At 48.1% G+C, this 10,411-nt stretch overlaps 3 protein-coding genes across 3 annotated transcripts in view; 1 reads left to right on the forward strand and 2 right to left on the reverse strand.

The window, feature by feature from the left end:
* Positions 1–1,718, reverse strand: part of LOC106815201 — a 13,511-nt gene extending 11,793 nt beyond the window's left edge. Inside the window, exons 1-2 of the mRNA XM_014819631.1 lie at positions 1,496–1,718; positions 231–440 (exon numbers count right to left, since the gene is read on the reverse strand). Of these exons, the coding sequence (XP_014675117.1) occupies positions 231–440; positions 1,496–1,718 (433 nt within the window). The remainder of the gene's footprint in view (positions 1–230; positions 441–1,495) is intronic.
* A 1,123-nt stretch (positions 1,719–2,841) lies between these two features.
* Positions 2,842–6,651, reverse strand: LOC106815204 (transcription initiation factor TFIID subunit 11-like). Its single transcript, XM_014819634.1, has 5 exons — positions 6,620–6,651; positions 5,931–5,978; positions 4,558–4,689; positions 3,756–4,077; positions 2,842–3,263 (listed from the first exon to the last, which is right to left on the reverse strand). The coding sequence occupies exons 1-5, from the start codon at positions 6,629–6,631 to the stop codon at positions 2,860–2,862; spliced, it is 918 nt and encodes a 305-aa protein (XP_014675120.1). The 5' UTR covers positions 6,632–6,651; the 3' UTR covers positions 2,842–2,859.
* A 200-nt stretch (positions 6,652–6,851) lies between these two features.
* LOC106815203 (clarin-3-like) lies at positions 6,852–10,304 on the forward strand. The gene is made up of 4 exons (XM_014819633.1): positions 6,852–7,397; positions 7,621–7,806; positions 9,003–9,126; positions 9,435–10,304. Exons 1-4 carry the CDS (start codon positions 7,121–7,123, stop codon positions 9,577–9,579), a joined length of 732 nt encoding a protein of 243 aa, XP_014675119.1. The 5' UTR covers positions 6,852–7,120; the 3' UTR covers positions 9,580–10,304.
* The last annotated feature ends 107 nt before the right edge of the window (positions 10,305–10,411 follow it).

Raw genomic sequence — 10,411 nt, forward strand, 5'->3', positions numbered from 1 at the left:
GGCACATAGTGTTAGCCATCGAATAAAGTTGAAAATAAAAAATCGGTAAAAATTTCCCTAAAACCTTGAGAGTATCCTTAAGCGGAAACAACCTTTGGAGATCGATTTTCAAACAAAATAAACAAAACAAATGGCAGTAAACACATTCCGAGCGACACGTGGCCGACGAACAGTTAGCGTCGTCTACCGAATCCCGCCACACATCTGTCAATCGAATTACGCATGTTTACCCGTTTCCATCCGATGACGACCGGAGGCGCCACGTGGCACCACCTGGTGGTGCTTTTCCACTCTGCGTGAGACGACGCCACGAGGGGGAGCTCTGCTGCTCGACGCGGACGTCTGCGGCAAGTCGTCGTTGATGCGGTGGCGCCCTCGTTTGGCGTCGATGGGCTTACCGAGTCGTTCGTGAACGGACTTCTTCGTGACGACAGCGTGGGCTGCAGGAAAAAAAAATTTTCAATTTATTTTTCGGGGGCTACTTTTCAAGCTCGCGTGCATGAAAATAGCATTGTAAAATTTGGTTTGCATTGAACTCTATGCAAATTTACGGAGGCTCTTTTTGGCATTTCGGGGGCTAAATCGCCCTGAGCCCCCGTGTATTTTTTTCACTGGTGGGCTGTGAACAGCAGCGTAACGGCATCAGTCACCAACCCTCGATACACGTCAGATACAAAAGTACAACGACAGGGTTTCTCATACATAAGAGGCACTGCGGCGCAACGCCGTTGTCAAATTTAACATCGCCGTTGTGAAAATGTTTCTGTATTTACCCACCATTGTCAAAATAAATTGCCATAAAAACTTAATTTAATTAATTAATTAATTACATTTAATTAAGTAATTAAATTTAATTAAATTTAGATTGCCATGTGCGTTTACTGAGTCATGTGACGCGGGGTCCTATGCCTACGGCACGCTTTTGAATATATCATGCGCGTTTTTTCCCCAAACTGGCCATTACCTCCTTTTTCCCTCAGAAGAAACCCTGCAACGACGTGCACTTACTGTCTTTTAGTTTTATAGTCGGATATTTGGTAGAATATGTCCCTCGAAAGAACCGTTTTATCAAGTACAGTGGAACCCCGATTTTATGCGCCCGGATTTAACGCGAATTCGGATATAACGCGACGAGTCGTTGGACCCGCTTTTTTCTGCTTATATATAGCCACGTATATATAACCCCCGATTTCGCGCGACCCCGTTTTTTTTCGCGATGACATTTTATGGACCCCAACCATCGCGTTATAACGGTGCTACACTGTAATTTTTAAAGAACTGCTTAAAGAAATGCTTAGGGTTAAGATTGACGTTAGTGTTAGGTTAGAAAGTTACGGTTAGGGAACAGTGTTAGGGGAAACTGTTTGGTAGATTTTCGTTACAATGAATTCAGCTCCATTATTCAGTTTCAAAAGCTACCATAAAATTTAACACAAAAACGAAACACGGCATGTAGACACGCGGCACGAACATGCGGCATGCTAGCGCCACCTACCTGCGCTGCTCAGCGTTATGCTGAAGGGCGGCGTCGCCGTGCCAACCGCCTCCGCGTCGCGTCTCGCCCGCTTCGCGCCGCCGGCCTCCGCTCCACCGAGAATCACGATGCGGTTCGACTTGTGTCGCTTGCGCGGACGCGTCGCCACGGCGACGCAGCGCCGGCGAGCGCGACATCCGCTGCGGCGACCTCGACGCCGCCGCGGCCGGCGACAAGCGAACATTCGTCGCCGGCGACCAGGCGACGGTCACGACGCTCGACAGCAGCGGCTTCGTCGGCCGCGTCGTCGCATCACCGTCGAGTTGCGTTCGCCGAAGTTGAGCCGGTCTTTGACGGAGGCGGTCGGCCCGCGGCGACGGAGCGGCGCGGAGGCGCCTGCGGGGCGCGCGCCGACCGGTCGTCGGTTGTTGCCGCGCTCGCTACAGGACGCGCCGCGACGCCGCGTTGTTCTCGCGGCCCGCGCGCTGCCTCAACCACGCCTTCCTGCCGCCGTCGCCGTTCCTCCTCCTCCTCCTCCTCACCTCCACGCCGGTGCCCTCCTCAAGCCGCTGCCCTCCCCGTCAGAGCTGTCCCACTCCGGCATCGGCTCGCGCTGCGGCCGGTACCGCGTCCGCAGTGGATTGCGGCGCCGTCTCCTCCTCCTCCGCCGTTGTCGTCGTCATCGTCGTCGTCGCGTGTCTCCTCTCGCGATCCTTCCCGCGCTTCGTCTTCTTCTTGCCGTGTCTCCTCGACGGGCTTCCTCTCGTCGTCGCCGCCGCGCCGACGATCGCGCGCAGAGACACCGTCGTCTTCCTCGCGGCGTCGCCGACGACGCCTACGCCGCCGCCGAACTTGCGCCGCCGCGCTCGAGCACCGTCTCGTCGGACGCGGCCGTCGTCTCGTCTCGCGACGGTGGAGACCTCGCGGCGGCAGCGGTGGGGGAGGGGGCAGCCGGCTCCCGGGAGGAGCCTCGCTCCCAGCAGAGCCCCCCCCCTCCCCGCCGCTTCCTCGGCTTCAGCCGCAGCCTGAGATCGGGCGGCGTCCTCGCGGCGCGCCTGTCGCCTTGACGACCGCGCCAACTCGTCCCGCGGTCGCCGCCGGTCGGCCGGAACGGTCGCGACAACGACGCCGCGCCGTCCGTCAGCACCGCTCGCGCCGCGGCCCGGGCAAGACGCCCCGCGACGCACCGGCGCCCCCTCGCGGCGAGCACGAGCGCCGCCGCGCGCCGCGTCTGCCGACGGACGAGCGGACGTGCGGCGAGCGCCGGCGAGGGGCGAGCGCGGGGATCGACGCGCGGCGGCGGGGCGACCACGCGGGACGTCCGGCGCCGGCGGTCGTCGTCGGCGACGCGCGCCCTCCTCGCCGTTTCTTCGCTTCTGCTCTCGTCATTCGTCGTCGCGGCGTTGGAGCCTGTCCTCGCTGTTCTCTGTTCGTTCTCGCGCGTCGCTCCGACTCTCTCTCGCGCCGGCGGCGGCGGGAGGAGGCGACGGCGACGTTCGTTCGTCGGTGTCCGGTCTCGTCGGCTGCGGAGAGATCGACGGGAGATCGGCCGCTGCGCTCGAACGCGCGTCGTCGTCGTCGCCGTTGCACGCCGCCGCGTCGGCGTCTTCCTCCGTGCCGGCCTCGACTTCCCGCTTGTCCGAGTCGTCGCCGCTCCCGTCGTTGTTGTTGACGTCGTCGTCGTCGTCGTCGCTGCTGTTGCTGTGGACGCTGCTTCGCTCTGATTCGCTGACGCTGTCCTCATCGTCGTCGCTGTCCGTATCCTCGAACCGGCTGAACTTGTCGCTGCCTGCGACACCGAAAACAAGAGCGCATGCCTTTATGATTTTCGGTGCTCGCGAGTGAGAATGCGCTTCAACGCTCGCGACTTCGCGTGGCTAGGATCGGTTAGGTCCGCGAAGTTCAATGTGACGATAACTTTAGCTGGACAGGTTTCCCAGTAGCGCGGTCACAACTGCACCTTTACGGGCAAGATAAACCGGCAGAACAACATGACGAATATATGAATAATAATAAAGCCATCTATAGAATATTATACACGATTCCTTCGCCCATCACTCCGTGCTTTCTGTGACAGCATATGAAAAGCTTCCCTACATAACAGAGACCGACCGGCGATTCTACGGCGATCTAGCATACCGTTCTGAGAACGTTGATAACTCGAACACAAATTTCCCGATTAAAACGTCAAATCGCGACCCGAACCTAAAAAAACTCGCACAACCGCCGGGACGTGAGGCGTTCCACGACCTTCGCGGTCGGAAGGACAAGGCCGACTAACCTTTGGGTTTTGGCGGGGTAGCTGCTGCTGCTGTGACGGGTTGCCGCGTGGCAGACCAGCTGCCACGTATGCTCATCGTCGGAGCGGGGAAGCGCCGCGGGAAGTACTCCGCCGATCGCGGGAAGGTCTGCGCCGATCGCGGGAAGGCCTGCGCCGATCGCGGGAAGGCCTGCGCCGATCGCGGGAAGGCCTGCGCCGATCGCTGGAAGGCCTGCGCCGATCGCGGAAGCTGTTGCTCCCTCGTGTGGATGACGAGCAGGTTGCCACCGCGACAACCTATGGGCCATCTCGCGGGCTGGTCGGACGTGTCGCTCGAAGGGTACTGCCGAAACAACGTTCCTGTTCGTTACAAATCTTGCGCACATCTAAATCCACGTCCGTGTCTGCGTCGCTCGCAGTCAAAACGTCTATGTCTATCGAAGTAATGTCGATCATAGATGATCGTTATGTTACTTGGAACAACTTTTTCGCATCGAGTAAAAACGGTATCCGAATTACTTCATTTAGGAAATGAGTGGACTATAGTCATCATTTAATAGGGTCCTTACAAACTATGTCTGGACAATAACCTTGGCTTTCTTCCTATCCATGTAAGCGCTCCTTGCAAAAAGACTACCTCACATTCCACCACACTCACCTTTTGTAGCCGTCAGAGTCAGGTCAGCAGTTTGTGTTCATTGCCAACTTGATTTTGGGCTTCGGTAGCACCACAAGAGACGAGACTAGGAATTTCTAATTTTCGAGTCATAATTTTACGCTACTTAGGTTCGAGCTTTACGATAACGTATGTCGGGACACGTACCTGTCTTGTCTCGTTGGCAACGGTGGCTTTCTTCGTGAGCAGCGCCTGCTCTCTCAATGCCTTTAGTTCTGCATCTTCTCCAATATCGTCTGCAGATTGACTCCTGTCTCCGGGACTACTGTCGACATTCTTCTGTAATGTGAAGCACGCAAATATCCGACGACTTAGATACAATGCTTGCATACTTCCTTCACCATGTACACATACGATACCAAGGAATTATGCACTGCGAGCATGCAATCAATGGTTCCATATAAAAATCAAGATATTGTTGCTATAATAATACGCTGCACAAGACCTTTGTTCAGTCTGACAAGTTATTGTTCAGTGGTACAGGGTGCGAAATTAACGGTAGTCCGGTAGTTAAAAACTACTAGATTTACACACGGACGAGTAGATTACAGTAAAAACTAGTCCGGTGGACTAGCTAACTTAACGTGACTCTATTCATTTTTGACTGACAAGGACGAATAAACTGATGAGTTAATTTATTTATCTTTCCTGTAAGTTCTGATATAACCTCACATTAAATAAGTTAAATAACCACCATTAATTGTCAGCTACGACTTAAAACTGATATTCTATATCAAGCACGTTGAGTAATTGATCGACATGGGCGCAGCCACGTTTATTGCTGTGCTTTCATGTAGATGGACACCATTCCTTTTGGCAAAACTAGCTATAGGTTACAGAACTTCAGGCAATATGCAATTAGTTCGTTTTTTACTGGCGTATATTAAAAGAAAGTAGTAGTAACTGTACGATAGTTTCATCGTAAAGACAATTTTAAACACGAATCTCTGTAATCATGTTTCTTTCATGGTAAATACTCAATTGTATATTAAATTTTTATGGTATTTTACTATTTTATACTCATTCAATAACCATTTATATATACGTTTATATTTTTAACAAGAAAATTATCATTTTAGGCAAACAGGTATGATGTGAATTTTTAGAAAGTATAGTTTTATATTGTCGTGAATCTACAAGATGTTACTAATGTTTCTAACGTAATTGTGGTATATCCGTGATATCAAGAGTAATGTGAGTGAATTGAAACTTGTGTTACTGTGTAATATGCGTCAATTAAGACTTCTGTTACTATTAATGTGAGTGAAATAAAACTACGGACAGTGTCCAAAAAACATTTGAACTACCAGAATTGCTCACAGACTGCCAAATTACAAAATCTAGTAGTCCATATGACTACCAGGTAATAAAGGTTAATTTCACACCCTGGTGGTACACATCGGTGAATAGAGGATTAAATCACGGCATGTATACCATGCATTAATCTAAAGCTTGAATAAAACACCTAATTCCCTGTTACTGTGAGTACAGCGTGTACGATTACACCAACACCGTCTTACCGTCCTCAGTGATGCCAGCACTAATGAACGAAGAGCATCCAAATCTTCCTGAAAGTAGAAATATACATCGCTGTAGATGAGTAAAATAGTGGTTGAGAAAACACTCGCAATCCAGAGCCGATTGTCGTCGAGTGGGACGGTCACTTAACGGCGGTTACATCACGGACGTTTACATCGCTGCCTCTCAGTTATATACTGATTACTGTGTGATACTTGCATATTAGTTGGATAGTAAAACGCCTGGCTGCTTTCAGGATGCAAAAGGTTGAAAGCTTGTTTCGTCGCTCACATACCGTACGTCACAGTTTCGACTGTACAAAATTAAATTTTTATTTTTTAATAGGGTTAGGGTTATTTTTTAGAGTTAGGGTTAGGGTCGCAATGCACCTTAAAACAGGAGTTTGAGTGCGTACGGGCGACGTCACTTGCTTTCAGGATAGCTAACCTTTAGTTATAAAGTAACAAATTAGGCCTACAGTTTAGTGTCAAAAGTCAACACCGTCAGAGGTGGGTACCAATTCGGGTATGATACTTTTATACACTAGGTTTGCAGTTGTTTTAATACAGTATAATACAACCAACTTTTTCTACATCATATGGATACACATTTACTAACATAATTAAAATACTTAAGTCACATATAACTAGGTCATGCACTATTTCAATTTTTGAGAACTTATTTTCCTTACTTCTTCAGCCATTGTTTAAATCCCACAATGCCACATTTTCACAGTAGCTGAGCATCGTTCGAAGGACGCGCCGCTTGTGGCGCGGCAATCGTTTATACAGAACCTAGACTGGTACTCGCTCCCACCTCGATTACCCTTACCCTTACCCTAACCCTAACCCTAACCCTAACCATAACCCTAACCCTAAGCCGATAGGTGGGACCGGGTACCAGTCTAACACAGAACCCAGAATGCACCGAGGTGTATAAAACTTGGTAAACTTCACAAACTTTCTAACGTTGGATACGAAAATACGGATTTTTTTGCGGTAAAATACGAATGTGGTTATCCATTGCTTAAATGAATACATAACCGAGTGAATACCAAGGTTTACAAAGAAACGAAAGAAGTTAGTATAGTGGAAACGTGAAAGCTGCTACTTAGGCACGACTCACAACCGACTCCACCTGTTACTCCAAGTCCAACTTGCGGAAAAGCTCCCGCCCAACATTCGATTTGGAAATGAAATCGAAAACCAAGAAACAGCGAGGGATATATTTCCTAACGTTTATCGTGTGCGTGGCGTGTATGTCATTGCTGGGCGCAGCGCTCGGAACCGATTACTGGGTGGTCTCGAATCCCCGACGCGAGGTGGAACAGGTGGGCGTAGTGGAGGTGAATGATATGGACACAAGTTACGGAGAAAGGTTTCGAGGAACACTACACCTGGGACTGTTCAGCGGTCACAAAGTCTTCGACAGTGGATTTGGGACGGCTGGACGAGCGCAGGATTTGAATGGTAAGTTTACGTTTCTAATTTCTCATAGATCAAATGCAGTGTTGCCTGTTGGTCTGTTGATCAACTTTGTCTTTGTCTTTTTCCCTCTTCGATATCGTCCTTTGGACGTTGAAGACTAATATTTACGAGGTTACGAGGAATTTCAATTGAAATCGCATCAGCTAGTTCAAAAGTACCAATTAATAAACCATCTGTGAAAATAATTTTGCGTGTTTATTTTCAGTGGTGAGGCTGTACGTCGACACTGGGTTATTCAACTATAGTCTGTGGATTACAACTGTGATTTTTGCGTGCATCGCCGTACTATGGGGGCTGGTCGCAGCAATATTCGCTCTCATAAACGCCACATCAAACCCCATAGAGACAATAACAGGGCCGATGGGTCTATATCTTTGGAATGGAATTGCGTGTAAGTATCTACAAGTAGCGATATTTGCTCAATCTTAGTTTGGTACCCTGATATATATATATATATGGTTCGCATATGTGCTAAACTAGGATTGGGCTGTCGTATTTCATAGCATATATAGTTGGCATGTGCCAGTTTGCACTGTGACTGAGCAGTGACCTTCTCCAGTTCGTCTAAACTGGCCTACACCTGTCTGTTTGTACTAGAATTGGCACAGAAAGCAACGTTATTGAACAAACCATTCCTGTTAACTAGCAGAGCATCAATGGTATCAGGAGCGTATAATGACAAATGCGTATAAGGAGCGTATAATGACAAGGAGCGTATTTGTCATTATACGCTCCTGATGGTATGGTATGTAGCGAAGCATCAGTGTTATGTAGCGAAGTGTCAATGTCATTATAGTGTTGTGGGCTCTTCCCCCTGAACACTCAACTAAACACGTCGTTTTCTGCTCATCACGCCGGCTCTCAGACCCGGATGTTTATTATTACCATATATATAGTGTTATGTAAACTATACTGTCATAAATCGTTCGTACATAAAAGATTGCAGTAAGTAAACCAACACATTGACTACACTGTACAGTTATGTAGCTAAGCATCAATGTTATGTAGCAAAGGATTAATGTTACATATCTAAACATCAATGACACAATGATACACAGCTAAATATATGTTATGTAGCGAAGCATCAATGGTATGTTATGTAGCAAAGCATCAGTGTTACATAGCTAAACATGTATGTTATGTAGCGAAGCATCAATGGTACATTATGTAGTGAAGCATCAGTGTTACATAGCAAAGTGTCAATGTTACATAGTTAATCATCTATGTTACATAGCTAAACATCTATTTATGTAGCGAAGCATCAGTGTTATGTTATGTAGCGAAGCATCAATGGTATGTTGTGTAGCGAAGCATCAATGGTATGTTATGTAGCGAAGCATCAGTGTTATGTAGTTAAGTGTCAATGTTAGTGTTACATAGTTATACATAGATTTATTTTACATAGCTAAATATCTATGTTATGTAGCGAATCATCATTGTTACATAGCTAAACGTCCATGTTGCGTAGCGAAGCATCATTGTTACATAGCTAAACACCAACTTAGCGAGACTGCCTTCCAGATACCAATAACATCGTGAGTCGTCAGGTCGTTTGATGTTATTGTTAACCGGCTGTGTTGCTTGCAGGTCTGGTGTCGTTACTGTCGGTAATCATGTTCATAGCTCTCTTCTACAAGGACATCAACAAGAGCGCGTTGACTATAGCTGATCGACAAAACCTGTGGACGTCCAAGGACCTTACGCATGTTGGGTAAGCATCAATGTTGATGGGAGGTAAAGTAATTGAGGCTAAATGGAGAGACAGCAAGGTGTTTCAGTGCATTATGTTGTTAACGTTACGGTTTCAATAGAAGCTTCTGAACTGTTGCCATCTATTCAACGTTGCTCAAGTCTACTCCGACGAATTCGTTAACCGACAAGTTAGAAACATCGATATATATAATAGAAATAATTCGAAAGAAATAATAAATCGAAATCCGCCGCCGGAGACGCGCAGACGTACGCGCGCGCTCCGGCGACTCGCGACGGTTGCCATGACGATTTACGCTTGCGCTACAGGGTGTCGTTCTGGATGATTGTCGCGGCAACCATCGGCTTTGCGGTCAACGTGTGCCTGGTCGCGGTGAGCGGGATCCAGGTGAAGCCCATGAGTCAGACGACGGCGGTCAACGAGAAGAGCATGGACACGGTCATCATGTACTGATCGTCAGCGGTCAGCGTGCGGCCGTCCCGCCGGCGATCCGCAAGTATCCGCGACAGGCTGGTGCTGTGGCAAGGTGGTGCGTGGCAAGGTGGTGTATAGCGTGCTGGTATATGGCAAGTTGGTGTGTAGCGTGCTGCTGTATGGCTAGCTGATTGTCGTGGCGTATGGCAAGCTGATATATAGCAAGCTGTCTGTGGCAGGCTGATATGTGGCAAGTCATGTATTGCAAGCTTGTGTGGCAAGCTGGTCTATGGCAGGCTGATACATGGCAAGCTCATGTATGGCCAGCTCATGTATGGCCAGCTCACGTATGGCAAGCTGATACATGGCAAATCATGTATGGCAAGCTCATGTATGGCAAGATGGTCTATAACAGGCTGGTATATGACAAGCTGGTCTGGCAAGCTGATATAAGGCAGATGATCTATGGCAAGGCTGTTTGACAGATTTCACTGCTTCCATAGTTTTCTCAGCATCAGTGAAAGTAGTCATTGTCACATTCCTGTGTTGCGTCGACCTTAGCAGCAGGTATTGGTTGTAGTACAGCCAGTGCGGAGGGAATTCTGAGCAATTTCACTGCCAATGTCATGTTTAATGTTCCTCCTTTAGTCCATAATAGGCTAAATTCATAGAAATTTGTTCTGTTTGCGTATTATAGATAGATAGATAGATAATAGGTTTATTGCAAAACTAGTGTTAACAACGTTACAATTAAAATAAAGTTTGCAAACAAGATATCATCAGGCAGTATAAAACTGAAATTGATAATATTTACAATAATATATGTCTCATGGTAAGACATAGATATCACTTAAAATGTTGGTTCGTAAAT

Source organism: Priapulus caudatus, unplaced genomic scaffold, assembly GCF_000485595.1.
Source record: "Priapulus caudatus unplaced genomic scaffold, Priapulus_caudatus-5.0.1 Scaffold1062, whole genome shotgun sequence".
Lineage (NCBI taxonomy): Eukaryota > Metazoa > Priapulida > Priapulimorpha > Priapulimorphida > Priapulidae > Priapulus > Priapulus caudatus.

Excerpts from the sequence above, each read along its gene's own strand:
- LOC106815204 (XM_014819634.1), bottom strand. Across the intron at positions 4,690-5,930 it reads TGCTGGCATCACTGAGGACG|AAGAATGTCGACAGTAGTCC; the intron begins GTAAGACGGTGT and ends TTCACATTACAG. Across the intron at positions 3,264-3,755 it reads TACCCCGCCAAAACCCAAAG|GCAGCGACAAGTTCAGCCGG; the intron begins GTTAGTCGGCCT and ends TCGGTGTCGCAG.
- LOC106815203 (XM_014819633.1), top strand. The coding sequence starts at position 7,121 with ATGAAATCGAAAACCAAGAAACAGCGAGGGATATATTTCCTAACGTTT. Across the intron at positions 7,398-7,620 it reads ACGAGCGCAGGATTTGAATG|TGGTGAGGCTGTACGTCGAC; the intron begins GTAAGTTTACGT and ends GTTTATTTTCAG. Across the intron at positions 9,127-9,434 it reads AAGGACCTTACGCATGTTGG|GGTGTCGTTCTGGATGATTG; the intron begins GTAAGCATCAAT and ends CTTGCGCTACAG.